The 19,778-nt window shown below is 43.2% G+C and overlaps 3 protein-coding genes across 3 annotated transcripts in view; all 3 read right to left on the bottom strand.

Annotated features, from left to right (window-relative positions):
* Nucleotides 1-8,439, bottom strand: part of LOC137635395 (zinc finger protein 665-like) — a 31,908-nt gene extending 23,469 nt beyond the window's left edge. The window contains exons 1-2 of the mRNA XM_068367874.1: nt 8,188-8,439; nt 8,024-8,078 (exon numbers count right to left, since the gene is read on the bottom strand). Of these exons, the coding sequence (XP_068223975.1) occupies nt 8,024-8,078; nt 8,188-8,439 (307 nt within the window). The remainder of the gene's footprint in view (nt 1-8,023; nt 8,079-8,187) is intronic.
* LOC137635388 (zinc finger protein 665-like) lies at nt 7,816-10,324 on the bottom strand. Its single transcript, XM_068367862.1, has one exon. It carries the CDS (start codon nt 10,172-10,174, stop codon nt 8,540-8,542), a length of 1,635 nt encoding a protein of 544 aa, XP_068223963.1. The 5' UTR covers nt 10,175-10,324; the 3' UTR covers nt 7,816-8,539.
* Nucleotides 10,325-18,842: 8,518 nt separating this feature from the next.
* Nucleotides 18,843-19,778, bottom strand: part of LOC137635394 (zinc finger protein 665-like) — a 54,454-nt gene continuing 53,518 nt past the window's right edge. The window contains exon 4 of the mRNA XM_068367873.1: nt 18,843-19,387. Within this exon, the coding sequence (XP_068223974.1) occupies nt 18,843-19,387 (545 nt within the window). The remainder of the gene's footprint in view (nt 19,388-19,778) is intronic.

Below are 19,778 nucleotides of genomic sequence, written 5' to 3'. Positions count from 1 at the left end.
GACCCATTTGCTTTAGAGTGTTCTTCAGTCCTCCCTTGGGCTGCCATTCACATCCTATGGCCGGCAGGTACCGGCACGGAGGTGAATGGGTGGAAGCTTGATTATTTTATGTTCTCCCCTTCCATTAGAACCCTCATTCCAGAGGAAGGAAGTGAAACAGTGCTCTTACATCACCCTTCACTCCTTGCTTTCTCTCTCACTATTGGCAAGTGTCACCAGGTACTAACCTAACTGGTGGCAGCCGGCTACTAACCTTGCCGGCAAGATGCTGGCTAGACTGGTGGTCCGACAGCCATTGATTCACTGTCACATCTGACTTAGCCGGCAAGAGACGGACGAGTCTGGTATACTGGCCACTACCCTGTCAAGTCGCTGGAATCCGGTGGGCCGCCAGCCATAAAGATTATCAATATTGTGTCAGTTGAATTGTGCCTTAGGTTCTAGCCTTGCCGGCTACATGCCAGCAGCAACTAAGGTATATGTATATACAGTAGCCAGTACATCTGTAGTATAGAGCATACTGTAGACAGAAAACTGTGGTATAAAAGTATACGGTAGTTAAATTTTCCAACATACTCTGTGTGTCCAGGCGCAATCTATTGTTGAGACCGTATAAGATTGGGAAATGAGTTCCCTTTCTATATACTGATAGATGATCAGTTATTAATGACCCTCATTATTAATCCTTTAGGAAGTGGATGTTGGTTACACTCTTCTATCCTTATAGGCTAGACTCTTCCTCTGGGCGTCCTGAGGAGGATATCCCTAGGGTTAATATTGAGGGAGGTCACAGCAATTGGCTGGGCGGGAAACACACGTATGTGTCTTTCCTATTTCATTTCTAGCTTACCTATCCTAAGCTATATGCAATAAAATAAAATGGAAAATATTATTATAATATATATTAGTTTATCTAGTGAGATTGACTACATTATACTCATTTCATTTTCCTCTCTTTACAGGAGGACCATGTGAAGTGCAACAGCGTCTTCTGCAACGTGCGTAGCAGGGACTTCTGTGGCCACCTGGAGTGTAGGACACACTCCCGCTGCTCCATCACCAAGGGACCTCTCAAATACTGGGACCCCCAGCTATGTACTGTAGGCAAAGACGCTGGAATCCGGTGGGCCGCCAGCCATAAAGATTATCAATATTGTGTCAGTTGAATTGTGCCTTAGGTTCTAGCCTTGCCGGCTACATGCCAGCAGCAACTAAGGTATATGTATATACAGTAGCCAGTACATCTGTAGTATAGAGCATACTGTAGACAGAAAACTGTGGTATAAAAGTATACGGTAGTTAAATTTTCCAACATACTCTGTGCGTCCAGGCGCAATCTATTGTTGAGACCGTATAAGATTGGGAAATGAGTTCCCTTTCTATATACTGATAGATGATCAGTTATTAATGACCCTCATTATTAATCCTTTAGGAAGTGGGTGTTGGTTACACTCTTCTATCCTTATAGGCTAGACTCTTCCTCTGGGCGTCCTGAGGAGGATATCCCTAGGGTTAATATTGAGGGAGGTCACAGCAATTGGCTGGGCGGGAAACACACGTATGTGTCTTTCCTATTTCATTTCTAGCTTACCTATCCTAAGCTATATGCAATAAAATAAAATGGAAAATATTATTATAATATATATTAGTTTATCTAGTGAGATTGACTACATTATACTCATTTCATTTTCCTCTCTTTACAGGAGGACCATGTGAAGTGCAACAGCGTCTTCTGCAACGTGCGTAGCAGGGACTTCTGTGGCCACCTGGAGTGTAGGACACACTCCCGCTGCTCCATCACCAAGGGACCTCTCAAATACTGGGACCCCCAGCTATGTACTGTAGGCAAAGACCTGGTGTATGAGGCTTTCGAAAATCCCAAGACAACGGAGTCAAGGGATGCAGCTCGGGACGAGCTGCGTAGATGGGTTCGTGGCTTTCAAAAGAATGCCATGGGGGTCTTACATCTCTAGTGAGCGTATGAGGGCCTGTCTATTTCCCAAAGCATCAGTGGATGCTGTTATTCCTCAGCCTCACCCTGAGATCCCTTGCATCCAGATAGCCGTGGATACGGATGTCTCGGATGCGATGAAGGACATCCATCTAGATGATGAGAGGATGTCAGAGGTGTCAGAGGACACCGAAAAGGACCTTCTGGCGGAAAGTCGAGATGAGGAGTCAACGTTGGCTCCAGAGACGGAAGAGGATGAAGTCGAAATAGTCTCTGTTTCGTCGGTTCCTGCCCCAGAACCGGTGCCCTCTACGTCCTCCGCTCCTCAACACGAAAAGTCGGACAACACCCTGTCTGCCATCAAAGCTATGATGGAGATGTTTGAGAAGAAGAGTGAACAAAGGGAAGCTGCACTAAGGAAGGAGAATCCTTAGCTCGCAGCGACCCGTGGGTCTCATAGGACACTCAACGATAGGGATCTTCCCTCGTGTTCCGAGGTAAACCCGTGGAGGCATGCCGAGTACCTGCCAATTACGAACGGTAAGATCTTTGTTTCAGAGAAGCTGGGAGCTGTCCTTATCGAGGACATTGCGTTCTGGCCCAGCTTTGAGTCCTATCCAGACTGCTTTGTTCCTCTAAGGGCAGAACCTGTATCCAAGGAGGAGACAGAGCCTAAGGAGGTCATAGTGCTTGACCGTACGAAGGCTCAGGCTTTGCTAGCCAACAATTTGAAGGACAGGGGCTTCACCAATTCTAAAGTGCCAGCCCTGAACAAGAAACATCCCTCTTATCTTGCTCCAGCAACTATGGCCTTCCCCTTTGCGGAAAAAGGGTTTAAGGCGGTGATTAAGGCAGTGGAAGCTGGGAAACCTTGCCCTACACTGGAGGAGTGTAGGCCCCTTTCCCTAGCTTTGCCAAAGCATCACAAGGACTGGAAGGATATTCAGCTTACCTTCTCAGTCGGGAAGTTGGAGGCTGATATCGCTGGACGTCAGTTCAGCGAAAACCTCCCCAAGTTGTCTGAGTTTCTACTGCGTAGGGAACAGGATACAAAGGAGAGGCTTGCTGCCTCTCTTTCCTTCCAGGTGACCCTGGAGGCAATGGCCAGTGAACAGAGATCCCCAGATATGTTCATGGTCATAGCCAAAACACACTTGGCAATCCTAACTAAAGACTTTTATAGCTTTGTTAGGGAGAGAAGGGCTTGTAGAGAATTCGTGTTTGCCTCGGCTGCGGTCAAACACAAACCAGGAAGTTGATATCTTCCAGTATCTGGGGGGAAAGACCTATTCCCAAATGAATTGGTCAAAGAAATAGTTGACAAGGCCGCCACGGAGAATAGAAATCTTCTCCAGAAGTGGGGCATGTTAACTAAGAGGAAGTCTTCCCTGGATGAGGGTCCCCAACCGAAGAGGAAGACAAAGAGGCCAAGAGTGCCATCTCGCCCTGCTAGACAACAACAACAACTTCCCGTGACCGCGGTGCCACAGATGGTGGCACAGCCCCAACCCACCTACCAGATGGTACCCCAGCAGCTGGTGACTCAGTCACCAGCCTTTACTCCCGCCTATGAGAGGCAGACCACCACCTTTCGCCCTAAGGTAGGGGTCAGGTAGAGATTCCTCTAGACGTCCCTCGAGAGGAAGAGGGGGTAGGGAAGCACACGGTCAAGGAGGCAAGCCCTTCGGAAACCAGAAGCAATGAGATGCTTCCGGTAGAAGGGAAGACTCCGACTCTTCCGGGATCGTTGGACCTTCGATCCCTGGGCCCACAGCCTAATCAAAAACAGACTAGGTTGGAGCTGGAAGACAACTCCACCATCATTTCCTCAATTCTTCCAACACTCCACCCCCGTTCTGGAAGAATACACCCAAGAGCTCTTGAGCAAACGGGTGACAAAGAGGACAAAGTCCATCAAATTCCAAGGAAGACTGTTTTCTGTTCCCAAGAAGGACTCAGACAAACTCAAAGTCATTCTGGATTTGTCACCACTCAACAAGTTTATCGAGAACGACAAGTTCAAGATGCTGACCCTTCAACACATAAGGGCGCTGTTGCCCAAAAGGGCATACACAGTCTCCATAGACATGGAAGATACCTATTGTCACATTCCGATCAATCGCCAACTCTCCTCCTACCAAGGATTCAGGCTACAAAAAAGAAAGTACGCTTTCAGAGCCATGCCCTTCGGACTAAACATAGCCCTAAGGATCATCACGAAGCTTGCAGAAGCAGTCGTTCAACAACTACGCCTACAAGGTGTCCAGGTGGTATCCTATCTGGACGATTGGCTGGTGTGGGCAGCATTCGAGTCGAAATGCATGCAAGCATCCAAGAAAGTGATCCAGTTCCTGGAACATCTAGGATTCAAGATCAACACCAAAAAGTTTCGACTATCTCCAGCTCAGAAATTCCAATGGCTAGGCATACATTGGGACTTACAGTCACATCGCCTCTTCATTCCATTAAAAAAGAGGAGAGAGATAGTGGAATCTGTCAAGAGACTTCTAAAATCCAACAGGATTTCAAGACGCCAACAGGAGAGAGTGCTGGGCTGACTTCAGTTTGCATCATTGACAGATCCAGCGCTAAGAGCACCGCTAAAGGATGCATCAGGAGTCTGGAGAAGATACGCATCAAACGTTCGAAGAGATCTAAGAAGACCAATACCGATTCAGCTACGATCACTTCTCATGCCATGGTCGGAGGCCAAAAACTTCAAGAGGTCAACACCTCTGTAACCGCCTCCACCCTCAGTTGTCATCCACACGGACGCATCATTGGAAGGATGGGGAGGTCACTCTCATCAACGGAGAGTTCAAGGAACTTGGTCCTCTCTATTCAAGACCTTCCATATCAACATTTTGGAGGCCATGGCAGTCTTCCTCACACTGAAGAAATTATCACCTCGCCCTTCAGTCCACATAAGACTGATTCTGGACAGCGAGGTGGTAATGAGATGTCTGAATCGTCAAGGTTCGAGATCACCTCAATTCAATCAAGTGATGTTGGCCATCTTCCGTTCAGCGGAAAAGAAGAGATAGCACTTGTCAGCAGTTCACCTTCAAGGGTTCTGCAACATGACAGCAGACACTCTATCCAGGATAACTCCAATAGTCAGAATGGTCCCTAGATGCAAGATCATTCTCCTTCATCTAACATCAAGTCCCGGAACTGCAGATTGACCTCTTCGAGACGAGCGACAACAAGAAACTTCCTCGATACGTGGCCCCGTACGAGGACCCTCTAGCGGAAGCAGTGGACGCCATGTACCCTCGACTGGAACAAATGGACCAGGATTTACCTGTTCCCTCCATTCAACCTGATGATGAAGGTCCTCAACAGCGGAGATCTTTTCAAGAAACAGCAGCCCTAGTGGCTCCCAAGTGGCCCCGGAGCAACTGGTTCCCCTTAATATTAGAATTAGAGCCGAGGCTGATTCGCCTCCCGGACACAGTTCTGTCTCAACAAGTACAGAAGTCGATTGTCTTCACTTCATTACAGAAAACCCAAGACCTTCATCTCATGATTTTCTCTCCCTAGCAGTAAAGAAAAGGTTTGGGATCTTGAAAGAAAGTATAGACTTCTTAGAGGAATACAAGTCAAAATCTACCAGAAGGCAATACGAATCATCTTGGAAGAAGTGGGTGGCCTTTGTCAAGGCAAGAAACCCAAAGGAAATCTTGATGGATTTCTGCTTGTCTTTCTTCACCTTCATGAACAAGGTTTAGCAACCAACACGATAACTACGTGTAAATCTGCCTTGACTAGACCCTTACTTTATGCTTTCCAAGTAGACTTGTCTAATAAGGTTTTTAACAAAATCCCTAAGGCCTGTGCTAGGCTCAGGCCTACAGCACCTCCAAGGCCCATCTCATTGTCTTTGGATAAGGTACATTTTGCTTCAAGTTTGGGCAACGATAATTGCTCTTTGAAAGATTTGACTCAAAAAGTTATATTTTTGTTTGCTCTAGCCTCAGGGGCTAGAGTTAGTGAGATAGTGGCCCTTTTTCGGGAAGAAGGCCATATCCAGTTTGCTGAAACGGGAGAGCTAAATCTCTTTCCCGACCCAACGTTTCTCGCCAAGAATGTGGGGTCCCTGGAGAATCTGCCCTCTGAAGGAAGATGTCTCGCTGTGTCCAGTGGAGAGTCTAAAGGTCTATCTTTGTAGAACTTCAGACTTCAGGGGAGGACAGCTCTTTAAAGGAGAAACATCGGGCTTAAACTTATCCCTAAAACAACTAAGGGCAAAGATCACCTACTTCATTCGCAGAGCGGATCCTGACAGTACACCCGCAGGTCATGATCCTAGGAAAATTGCTTCTTCGTTGAACTTTTTCCAGCTCATGGATTTCAAGAGCCTTCGCTCGTTTACTGGATGGAAGTCATCCAGAGTGTTTTTCAAACACTACGCGAAGCAAGTGCAAGAATTAAAACGATTCGTGGTGGCGGCAGGTAGTGTACTAAAACCTGTCGCTTAGTGCTGCGAGGAACAGTGAATTATGTGGGACTGTAATTCTAAGGGTGTACATGTTGACACGTTATAGTGCAACATGATAAGTGAAATGTCATCAAGGTGACATTATGGACTGTTCCAGTGCACAAAGGTGATGAAACATACACTGAACACAAAGTGCAGTGTGTTTTTTACACAATTGTAAATAGACAGACTTCTCAGAAAGACATTAAAAAACTTATAAAATTTTTATTTTTGAGTGGCAAAAATTTAGTTTTCAGGTAAAACAAGTATTTATGATTTTTTCTATATTGTCTATGTTGGAAAATTCTTTATCACAAGCATTTTTATATTATTATGAAATGTATGCTGAATTTTTATTTATTGTCTGACAATAATTCGCCCTAAACATTTGTAATAAAGTTATGTGTGAGCATTCCTTTCATTCCTTATCATTCTGCATAATAATACTGAGCAAAGGTACTAACTTTGTTCCTATATGAAAACAAACCTTTCTAGCTAGACTTCACTTGTTTCGATACAAGATACAAACTTGTCTTCTGTGGTATACAACTAATGTACCTCTGAAGCTATGGTGGTTGACATAAACTTGTGTTCGTTTATAAATACAAACTTTGGCTAAAGGCATACAGTGAGACCTGTATGCCCCTTGCTAGGTAGGTCATATGAAATATGCGAACTTCGAGAATTTTCCCGAGTCTAGGTTGACTCTTCCCTGTAGGGGGCAGGAAGCACTAACATAGTCTATGATTAGATGAAATGACATATAACGGTAATGTCATAGCTCTCTTAGGTCTACATGACCAAGGAAATATTGTCTTGAGGTTTAAGGCACAACTGGGGAAATCCACGGATACATTAATGCTCTGGTAAACCTCCATCAGGACAACATGGCCTGAGCCCAAAATACGGATTTTGAGCGAAGTGAAAAATCTATTTTTGGGTGAGATAGCCATGTCGTCCTGATGGACCCGCCCTCCTTTCTATGAAAGACCTTGGCAGGATCCCTCCCAACAATACTGTATCTTTAAGTACCGGCTTAACGCTACAAGGAATAAAGGTGGCGGCGATTATAGCGCCATCTGAGTACTCAAACAGTAACAGAGGAAAGGAACCTTATAAAGGCTCCCCTTTTATTTTGCCACTTTTCCCCCTCGAAGCGTAAACGCTATGCGGGGTGCAGATTGCTATGTGGCGTGTCAAGAATACGTCCCCTGATATTATGCGATATCCTAAAAGGAACACTTTCAGGATATTCGCGCCAGGAGTTAGAATTCTGGAGACCTTAAGTTAAATTCTCTGGGAATATCACTGTAGTCAAATATACCCTAGGAAGCTACTTAAAGAAACCTTCCATCAGGACGACATGGCTATCTTACCCAAAAATAGATTTTTCGCATTGCTCAAAATCCGTTTTGCACCTTGGCTTCTAATAGTAACAATTAGGCTGATATGAGAAATTTGGAAATAATTTATATTTCTCCTAACTATACAAACCTGGAGCTCTTTACACTGGAGATGCATTTTGGCAACAGCTGGAACTAGCTGTAAAACTTTTAGCTAGTTAGCGAAGGGAGAGCAAGAGTTGGACCAACCACCCTCACATCTATAATCTTCCATGTGAGTTCTTCTTAAATGTTTATCAAGTCTCTGTTTTAAATTATATGTTTTACCACATTCATGACATTGTAATAGATCTCTCATGTGATTTCTTATGTTTAGTGAGATATTTTTTCAAAATAAAGAATTTGGAACAGACATTGCACTTGTATGGCTTTTCTCCCGTGTGAATTCTTAAATGTGCAGTGAGACTTTGTTTCATAGTAAATGATTTGCTACAGACATTGCATTTGTATGGTTTCTCTCCTGTGTGAACTCTTGAAAGTTTAGTGAAATTTGATTGGCTATTAAATGTTTTGCTACAGACATTACATTTGTATGGCTTCTCTCCCGTGTGAATTCTTAAATGTTCAGTGAGACTAGGTTTTTCAATAAATGTTTTGCTAGACATTGCATTTGTATGGCTTCTCTCCTGTATGGATTCTTAAATGTGTAGTGAGATGTGCTTTTCTAATAAATGTTTTGCTACAAACATTACATTTGTATGACTTCTATCCCGTGTGAATTCTTGAATGTTTAGTGAGACTATGTTTTTCAATAAATGTTTTGCTACAGACATTGCATTTGTATGGCTTCTCTCCTGTGTGAATTCTTAAATGTACAATGAGATATGATTTTGTAATAAATGTTTTGCTACAGACACTGCATTTGTATGGCTTCTCTCCTGTATGGATTCTTAAATGTGTAGTGAGATGTCCTTTTCTAATAAATGCTTTGCTACAGACATTGCATTTGTATGGCTTCTCTCCTGTATGGATTCTTAAATGTGTAGTGAGACTAAGTTTATCAATGAATGCTTTGCTACAGACATCGCACTTGTATGGCTTCTCTCCTGTGTGAATTCTTGAATGTTTAGTGACACTGGGTTTATCAATGAATGTTTTGCTACAGACATCGCAATTGTATGGCTTTTCTCCCGTGTGAATTCTTGAATGTTTAGTGAGACTATGTTTTTCAATAAATGTTTTGCTACAGACATTGCACTTGTATGGCTTCTCTCCTGTGTGAATTCTTGAATGTTTAGTGAAACTAGGTTTATCAATAAAAGTTTTGCTACAGACATTACATTTGTATGGCTTCTCTCCCGTGTGAATTTTTAAATGTTCAGTGAGATGTTGTTTCCTAGTAAATGCTTTGCTACAGACACTGCATTTGTAGGGCCTCTCTCCCGTGTGAATTCTTAAATGTGCAGCGAGATATGATTTTGTAATAAATGTTTTTCTACAGACATCGCAATTGTATGGCTTTTCTCCCGTGTGAATTCTTGAATGTTTAGTGAGACTAGGTTTATCAATGAATGTTTTCCTACAGACATCACACTTGTATGGCTTCTCTCCTGTGTGAATTCTTGAATGTTTAGTGAGACTAGGTTTATCAATAAATGTTTTGCTACAGACATTACATTTGTATGGCTTCTCTCCCGTGTGAATTTTTAAATGTTCAGTGAGATGTTGTTTCTTAGTAAATGCTTTGCTACAGACATTGCATTTGTATGGCCTCTCTCCCGTGTGAATTCTTAAATGTGCAGCGAGATATGATTTTGTAATAAATGTTTTGCTACAGACATCGCAATTGTATGGCCTCTCTCCCGTGTGAATTCTTAAATGCACTGTTAGATTAAATCTTTTAGAAAATGTTTTCCCACATTCAGTGCATGTGCTTCGCTTTCTAGCTAGAGCATTGGAGTTAACATTACCAAAGATCCTTTTTTTTATCTGCTCCTCATTTATTTGATTCACCTCTTGATTCAAAACATCTTTCTGTAATAATTCTCTTCCACTGATTACACATGAAAGTCTTTCTTTTTCTTTTCCTTTATTTTCTTCCATAATTGTCCTTAAGTAAGTGCCTACACATTCCTCCTCGTCGACATCCCCTATACAACTTAATGAACCGTTTTCACTCAATGATGCATCGTACTCGTAGGAATTTTTCGAGTAGCTTTCGCTAGAATCAAATATTTCTGGCTCTACTTTGACTTCCATTTTGGGGTCCAAGAAAAGACCGCCATCATTAAAGAGAGCAACACTGCCAGACGTATCATTATTTTCTGGATTGACTGTGGGTGAAAATAGATCTTCAATTTCACTTTTCATTGAAAATTCAAAAGGTGGTTCAGAATTCATTATCCTCTCCGTATCACAAGATGAAAAACCCCTTAATATTATTTTTAATAGACTTCAAAGAGGAAATTAAGACTAAACTTCCTATTCTCAGACATCATACTGTACAACAAAATCTTCCAACATGACCCTTTCTTTTCCAGTCTTACGTCTCTTGCATATACCTTCAGTAGCTTACAAGCTTTAGCAGCAAGAGGTGGACGATTCCTTCCTTTGAGATGAAAAGTCTGGAAGAAAAGGAAACTAAAATCAGTTGGAGTAGAGGAAAACTCAATAAAATTAATGGAGTTTTCTAAAAAATAAAACAAATTCATAAAGTTGTGTAATTTGCCTTTTTCCTGAACATACAAACCACAGACATTGATCTGTGTTCTATCTGTTCTTGTTACATATTTCAGGCTTCTAAAAATCTCATATCCTCTGTAGATTCTATAATCTACAGCATCTCTCAGGACATTATTGGTTTTATTCTTTAAATAGTTTTCCCCTTGCTCTTCAAAAAGACAGAGTTTCATCCATAGTCTTATTTCCTTTGCTATACTTCCTCTCCAGTTATCATCAAAATTGTCTTGCTAATACTGCTATGCACCTCTGAGCCTTCCTCCAGAATAATGAACAGCACAATGCTTTATAGTAATCCTGCACAGACAGGAACATTTACCACAAACTCTTCCATATCACTCCCTCTACCTTTGCTTTGATTCTACTGTTATGGCAAATTAACATTACTTAAATAACTTTTTTCTTTCTGGTTGCCTTTGTGTTGTCCAGTGCCTTCTTAAGACCTACAGATACCCTCCATCCCTGTGAAGATGGACCAGGAATTCTGCAATTTTAGGCTGAGAGGGTCTGGAAGAAGAATGACCTTTCATCTGGCACCAGCGTAAAAAAAAAAAAAAGACGCCCATTTGACTTGATAAACTCGACATGTAGAACATCACATGGCTTAGGCTAACTAGATGAAAAGCCTCTTTACCTTGAGAACCTCCTGACAGGCTCCAAGCATGAAGATGAAGCATGTGGAGCCCCTGATGAAGACAATGAAAGTGAGGCTGTTTGAGTAGATCTGGTCTCTTTAGCAATCTAACAGGAGGGTTCACTAGGACCTCAAAAATGTCTGGGAACCAGTCCTTCCGAGGCCAGAAGGAAGCGTTGAGGGCCAAGGAAAGACGACTGGTTTCCCTCACCAAGTTAAGAGCAACCCAGATCAGAGAGAGGGGGGAGGTGTACACCTGAAGACTTCCCAATCTTGTAAGTGGGCTCTGTCCTTCTGGAGATACTTTAATGAAGAGAAGACGACTTGGCAACCAAAGTTTATTCCAATGATTAATAACTAGACAGAAAAATTATTAAAGAAAAAAAAATGCACACTCATTGGGCACTCCTATGTCAATACAAAACCACAAGTACCTTTTTTTTTTTTTAAAGACACCCCACACCTGAAAATAACATATAAAAGACCCTTTTCAAATACAGTTCCATTAGGTTTATGATGGAAATTTCTTAGCAATTAACACCAAGAAAGAGCCTTTTTGGTCAAGGTCAAAGTATTCAAACGAAGTTCCAAGCTTGTTACATAAAAAACCCTAAGTTTGGAACATAAAGACTTAAGCTTGGAACATAAGAAAGTTTCAAGCTTTTGACATAAGTAAGTTCCAAGCTTGCAACATATGAAAGCTTTATGCATGGAACATAAGAAAGTTCCAAGCTTTTGACATAAGAAATTTCCAAGCTTGTTACATAAGAACCACGCTACATTGTGGTTCATTATCTCCTAAAGGAGTCAGAAGGGTTTGGACATTGACAACCCTTAACTTTGACTGCTGCTGAGCTCTTTCTATGCCACTTTATGGTCACTCGTTTCTGGGGACGTGTATGTGAAACACTACCCATGGAAAATCTGTCAATATATACGAGGCAATTATATTATGATGGGAAAACGACAGTCAGTGATAAGAATAATCATGAGATAGAAATAATACATGATAAATGGTATCCAGCCTTTAGCAATCATTCTCTCTGGTCAAGCAAGAGATAACTGGCAAGAAAGAGGTTGCCTAACTGTGAAACACAAAGGATTATGTCTCATTTTATAGTTCCAAAGCAGGCGAAGGCAAAGGGGAAGACTCTTCTCCGGACAAGGTGGCAGAAACTAAAGGATAGCCAAGGACAGCACTCATCGGCAACAGATCCACCTCAGACGAAGCCAATGTCCACTTCCTCTCAGCACCTAGATGGAGAAGCTCCAACAACGCCTCGTTTGACAGGGGACCAGCCATACCCATTGATGGATACACCTGTAAATTATCAGAAAAAGACCAGCCACTCCCCGAGGGGAGGGCAGAACCGCTTCTCCAGGGGAAACAGTTACGTCCCTTAAACCCCAAAAATTGACCTAATGTTAAATGGTCTATGCTTCTGCTTGACCGTTCCCCGGGAGACTGATCGAGCAGGAGATTCGGGAAGAGATCGGGGGGGGGGGGGGGGTGAAGAAGTCCGAAGTTTCTTCGACTTCGAGGAACACCCTCAAGACAAAGAATCTCTCTTAGACTTCTTGCACCTATGTCCAAAGCACTTCCACTGTGAGGCAGACCACCCCAAACACTCAGGGCAGGTGTTGCCTCGGTCACAACACGCCCTACGCAAGCTATATGTTGAGATATTTAGAAGTGTGACCATCCAGGTAAAAGTTATTCCGAGTCTTTTATAGTAAAAACTGTTGTAACCAAGACTTTCCCAATACCACCTCACCAGGGTATGGGGACGCAACAGTATTAGCTTTATACTAGGTACACAAGGGAGCATGGTTTACCTGCTGTGGTTTGAGGTCAGCTTATGCAGAGAACCAAGGATGCTGCATTCCCCAGGAGAGAGGACGATGAAGAAAAGAATTCACACCGACTAAAACCGGATACAGTGTCCTCAACCTTCTGATACTTGTCCAATAAGGAGCGTGCATTTTATACCAGCTATTGTGCAGCAAACACAGGGCCAATAGAAAACGTATCGAGCCTCCTGTGGGTCATATCTTGCAGGCAGTGCGCTGTGATAGTGTTCTTTCATTTCCACACCCCAGCCTGAAGAACCTGTCACTGAGAAGTTCCTCTTCAATGCCAGGGATGTAGCTACGCCCGACATAATGAGCTCTGGGGCGACGTGAAGGATTCAGCGCATGGTCTATGACCTTGCAAATCCATGCTGAGATGGTGTTCTCGGTGACCCTCCTCTTGGTCCTCCCTGTTCTGACAAAGAGTGCAGGCACATGGGGACGGGCTGTGGCTGTTCTCTTAAGGTACAGCCTCAAACTCCTCACTGGGCGGAGTAAGAGATGATCAGGGTCATCTGTTACAGAACAAAGTGTACCAACCATGTGTCACACAATTGTACATAATTATTTTGTATATATTATGCTTGTATCTGCTCTTCCCTCGCACTAAAAAGAACCTGAATGATCATGTCTCCAGTTTTGCTCTGAACATTGTCTGTCTCTCGAACATGTTATGTCCTGTTGCCTTGAGGTTTTGTATATAAAGAAGTGTGTTCCTTAATAAAACTCAGTTGATTGCATCCTGCCTTTGAGTTCACAACCCTCACTCGGCACCGTCACAAAAGACTCAAAATCCGGAAGGAGTCGAATCGAGGATCCGCTAATCCCGGGTTCTGAGTCTTAGCAACAAACTCAGGGACGAAGATGAACGTTACCTCTCTCCCCTCCCCTTGAATGGGAGATGTTGTATGAGAGACCACGAAGTTCACTGACTCGCTTGGCTGAAGCCAAAGCTATCAGGAACATCATCTTCCAGGTTAGGTGGTGATAATGGTTTATACGGAGGTCTCTTTAGAGACCTGAGAACTCGAACCACGTTCCAAGGGGGAGGTCTCACTTCAGACAGAGGACATGTAAGTTTATAACTCCATATGAGTAAGGAAAGTTCTAGCGATAAAGAAATGACCATTCCAGTCAGTCTAAAGGCGAGGCTTAAGAAATGACCATTCCATTCAGTCTAAAGGTGACGCTTAAGGCTGAGCGATAGCCTTTTAAAGCCATGACTAACTGGCGCATTTCTTCACGCAAATACACGGAGAACTCTGCTATTGCTGGAATGGTGGCATCGAGAGCAGAAATACCCCTTCCACAACACCAACCACAGAAGACTGTAGGGCAATCTTAGCCCTGGCACCCTTCAGCTCCTGAGACCAACGCAAGGCGGCACTGGTCTTTGCCCTTTCGAGGGAGTATCTCTGGGTTGGTAAACAAAATGAAAACTCTCATGAGTCTGAACTTGCCAGAATGCATGTTACGACACTTTCTGCTCTCCTTCCGACATTGAACTTGCAGCATAGCCTCCTTCTTCAACACTCAAGAGCTCTTTTCGGGTTGGGTTCCGGACATCCCTTGAGTGACTGGTTGCATCTGTAGAATTAGAGGTCCTTGAAGAGGACTTTGGAAGAGTCTTGGAGTCCTTAGGTTCCTCCGAGGAAGGAGGTAGGACTCAAGCATTGAAGGCCGGATTGTCATGTCCCTCATGACTTCCAACAGTGGTGAAGAACTATCCGTGCGAGGGGAAACTTCCTCCGAAGGTGGAAGAGAGGAAGCCCCTCCCTCATGCAACTCTCTCGGCAGAGGTGAGGTAGGAGAGTGTCCGGTGGAAGATGCAGAAAAGCAGGCCTTGTTGGCCTAACAGGAGTCAGCTTTACCCTCAGGAAAGTGGCCGCATCTGAGACTCCTCTCTTCCTCTACAGGGGAGAACAAGAAAGTGTGGTTCCTTGCAATGTGTCTGCTGGAGCTGTAAGGTTGCTCCGAAGAGCTGGCAGACAGAGAAGGCTCGAACGCTTGCACCACTACTCTGAGTATAGAACTGAACCACGGCTGCTGACTGACTGACGCACTGTCAGAAAGACCCCCTGAAGGGAAAGGGACCGAAGGTTCCCTGTCAAGAGTCTCTGCTGTTGATGGGTCCACCATTGAGGAAGGCAGCTTCAGCATCCTGAACCCTTCTGTGAAGACCCCTTCCCCTTTCCCCGCTGGTAGCACTGTAATGCCTTTGCGGGGATGGGAATGAGGCGATGGTGACCTGTCAATTTGATGTTCAATAAACATAGGAGCTTGTAGAAGCCTGCTCATGGCCATGGTGCAAGTGAGCCGGTGAGCGCAGTTACATAGCAGGCACAGGTGGGCCTGAGAGATCTTGTGTGCAGAAGAGCGGTGGCGGGCAGGAGAGTGCTGGGGCGCAGTAAGGCACTGCGCAGGAGGATGCTGGTGCGCAGTTTCCAGTGAATGCGCAGGAGAGCACTGGCACGCAGGTGGGCGTTGGAGAACACCGGCGAGCTGGAGGGTGCTGATGAGCTGTAGAGAGCGTTGGCACACGCTGGTTTGGAGAGCACTGATGTCTTGGGGAGCGCCGACGAGCTTGAGCTGGGGACCGCTGTTGCACTGGCGAGCGTAGGTTGGTTGGCAAGCGATGGCAAATGCTCCTCTTTGGAATGGAGGGGCTACGCTGATGGGCGCCAGCAATCGGTAGATCGCTAGGGGCTTGGAGGGTGCTGAGGACGAGCAGGAGAAGGCTGGTAGTCAGGCAAATGTCGAAGCACTGGAGAGCGAAGACACTCTGAAAGCGTTGGAATACAGGCTGGCACTGACATGCTGTTGAAGAGCACTGGTGCACTGCAGGGCGCTGGCGAGCTGGAAAGTGTTGGCGCGCAGCTGAACGCTTCGGAAGAACATCCGGATGATGTACAGGAGACAGGAAGGATGACGGCAGGTCGGCACAAAGGTCGAACTGGACCAGGGAAGTGCCCTTTGGAAGAGCGAACATCCACTGATAGGGATCGCGAAAAATCCAAAGTTGAGTCCATGGCCAAGGACAGGACTAGCAGCAGCGTCGTCAAGATAATAACCAGGAATGGGCGAAGGTTGAAGGCCAGAAGACGACTAAAGCAGAAGCTCCTCAGCGGGGGACGGCTGCAAAGACAAGGCCAAAGAATTGCCTTTTCACTGATGGTAAAAGGCAATCTCTCAGGCGAAGCGGAGGGTGAGCTCTGAGACGTGGGAACAGCAAGCTCAACTACCTATACCAGCAATCCTCCGAAGAGGAGTCTCTATGAGAGAACTCCCCCGATGGTGAGAGCCACTCACAGGAGACAGATGATAGACTTATCTTCCTCCTCGAAGGATGGACAGAACGGTGGAAGGTCGGGAGGCAGAAGAAGAGGTCTTGTGGTTTTTTTCCCTTTAAAGGAACCTTGGAAACTGAAATATCCTGCTTTGACTTCTTCCGCCATCGCCCAAACCTTTCCCACTGGGAGGCAGACCACTCCCGACACTCATTACAGATATTACTACAATCACACCGTTGACCTCTGCAGGTGGGACAAAGGGTGTGGAGGTTGGTGTCCACGGCCAACATGAAGGTACCGAAGGGCCAGCCATCAGGTCAAGAGCAGGTACGCATGGTGGCAAAAGTCAACACAAACACATACTATTAAAGAGAAAGAACAGACAAAAACCATTAATGGCAGTCCAAAGTATAACTTGGTGATGGATGAAGAATGACAACGAGCCAAAACCAAAGTGACCTAAATCACTGGTGTGTGAGAGGGAGCGGTAGCAAGCAACCCCACCTATCCCCATTAACTAGCGGAATGGGTAGTTAACCCTAGATAAAAGTCTTATGGCTCATCTTCCAGCCTCACCGAACGTAATATCCTTATAAATAGCGAAGGTTTATATAAAGTAACGGAACAAAGAAATATTTCTTAAAAGTTACATAAAAATTATTGCTTTTAATCCTTCAGTCTTCTATATTTCATATGCAAACACCGAAAACAAACTTGACCCGAAATTAAACCCAACTGATTTCACTTAGTACAGTTAACATTAGAGTGAGCTATGAGCCCAAACAAATTGAATTTCCTAAAACAAACCATGACAGCCTCTGGACATGATTACTCCTCTATACCACAAATACAATCAATATACTGTACTGTTAAACTTAATTCATAACATCAGATATTAAATTTTGTAAACTCACATTAATACTGAAACCTGTAGAACTTATTCTTAAATAAATTGGGTCATGGATTTTACCCACAAGACCCAGCCCTGGGACTTGGGAATATTACTCAGCAAAATATCTTTAAATCTTAACTTCATTCTTGTGAAACCTGAATACAGTACTGTACTAAGAATGCTGTAAAATCATTTGACGAGACACTGTCTCTCCAGAAAGACCAATGCAGATTGAAATGTTTGAGAAGAGCAATTGTGGAAATGAAAGAGAAACCAAATATCTAGATATTTTAATCAAGATTCTCCTCTCAAGGACAATCCAATGAAACTTATATAACCTAAACTAATCAATAAGATCATAAAATAGATTACATCAAGAAAATCACATAAATCTTAAAAAATAATGATACTATTCTACCTTATTACTATACTTATATTCAAACTCCCAAAATGAAGCTATCTCCATATTATAGTACTTTATAAATAATTGCATGGCTTCATATTCCAATACAAGTAGACTTACTTTTAATTCTTCCTTCCAATTAACTTTCATAACTTCACGACAGTGCAAGTAGCAGGTAGAATCATCCAGTATTACGTTCAAAAAGAGACAATGTCACCAGCATTGTTTCAAAAGGCTTAATGCTGTATATTATTCTCTAAGCTTTATTTAGGCTGTGACCAAGCCAATAAACTACTGCCCCTGCAACTGTATCAGCAGATATTTAACAAGTTCAAACTTAGTACAAAGGCTTTTCTGTTGATGATGTTTCCTTTCCTAGTTTTCATAATGCTTATTTATTCAACATTGTTATCTATCTTAAAATAATCTCTTTCTTCTCTTATATAGTTTATTCTTTACATTCTTATATCTTCACTGCACTTGACTGTCAACTATTTGGTCCCTTGGGCTAGTGGCAATTTGCTTTTGCCCCTTGGCTTCTAATAGTAATAATTATGCTAATATGACAAATTTGGAAATAATTTGTATTTTTCCTAACTATACAAACCTGGAGCTCTTTACAATGGAGATGCATTTTGGCAACAGCTGGAACTAGCTGTAAAACTTTTAGCTAGTTAGCGAAGGGAAAGCGAGAGTTGGACCAACCACTCAGCTCACAACACCTCTTGTAACTGAGTCACTGTGCAATTGCAGCAAAACTTCCTGGGGGAAGGTGATGGCAGGACCAGTATGTGTTAAGAGCTCCAGGATTATACAAGGATACAACAAAAATACAAATTATTTCTAAATCTGTCATTTGTTACAGCGCTATATACATACCCCTACGATCTTTACAGTGGACACTCACCGTTAGGTGGGTGTAAGTTTGAAAAACTAACTGGCTAGTGCCTGATCTGAGGTGCTACTCTATGCTTAGCATGAGCGGTTTGGAGGCACCACGTCCCCTTGTCGACTCTGAGAGCTAACGGCCTGGGTAATTGTGCGAAGGGGTGAGAACTTTTATCTGTCATCTCTGCAGTTTTTTCTACTTTATTACAGATCACAATATCAGATTTTATAGCAGCTCCTTCTATGATGATTCTTGAGTAAACCTTCAGAGCACAAAGCCTTACCACAGTCCGTGCGCATGAATGGTTTTTCTTCCATGTGAGTTCTTAAATGTTTATCGAGTCTGTTTTAAATTATATGTTTTGCCACATTCATGACATTGGAATAGATCTCTCATGTGATTTCTTATGTTTAGTGAGATATCTTTTCGAAATAAATGCTTTGCTACAGAAATTGCACTTGTATGGCTTCTCTCCTGTGTGAATTCTTAAATGTTTAGTGAGAGATAGTTTTGTATTAAATGTTTTGCTACAGACATCGCACTTGTATGGCTTCTCTCCCATGTGAATTCTTACATGTCCAGTGAGATGGTGTTTCAAAGTAAATGTTTGGCTACATACATCACACTTGTATGGCTTCTCTCCCGTGTGAACTCTAAAATGTATAGCAAGTCTGCACTTCTTAGAAAATGCTTTTCTACAGACATCGCAATTGTATGGCTTCTCTCCCGTGTGAATTCTTAAATGTTCAGTGAGACCTCCATTTACATTAAATGTTTTGCTACAGACATTACATTTGTATGGCTTCTCTCCCGTGTGAATTTTTAAATGTTCAGTAAGATGTTGTTTCCTAGTAAATGCTTTGCTACAGACATTGCATTTGTATGGCCTCTCTCCCGTGTGAATTCTTAAATGCACTGTTAGATTAAATCTTTTAGAAAATGTTTTCCCACATTCAGTGCATGTGCATCGCTTTCTAGCTAGAGCGTTGGAGTTAACATTACCAAAGATCCTTTTTTTCATCTGCTTCTCATTTATTTGATTCACCTCTTGATTCAAAACATCTTTCTGTAATAATTCTCTTCCACTGATTACACATGAAAGTCTTTCTTTTTCTTTTCCTTTATTTTCTTCCATAATTGTCCTTAAGTAAGTGCCTACACTTTCCTCCTCGTCGACATCCCCTTTACAACTTAATGAACCGTTTTCACTCAATGATGCATCGTACTCGTAGGAATTTTTCAAGTAGCTTTCGCTAGAATCAAATATTTCTGGCTCTACTTTGACTTCCATTTTTGGATCCAAGAA

This window comes from Palaemon carinicauda, unplaced genomic scaffold (assembly GCF_036898095.1).
Source record: "Palaemon carinicauda isolate YSFRI2023 unplaced genomic scaffold, ASM3689809v2 scaffold12, whole genome shotgun sequence".
Lineage (NCBI taxonomy): Eukaryota > Metazoa > Arthropoda > Malacostraca > Decapoda > Palaemonidae > Palaemon > Palaemon carinicauda.
This window is presented reverse-complemented; position numbering and strand designations above follow the sequence as displayed.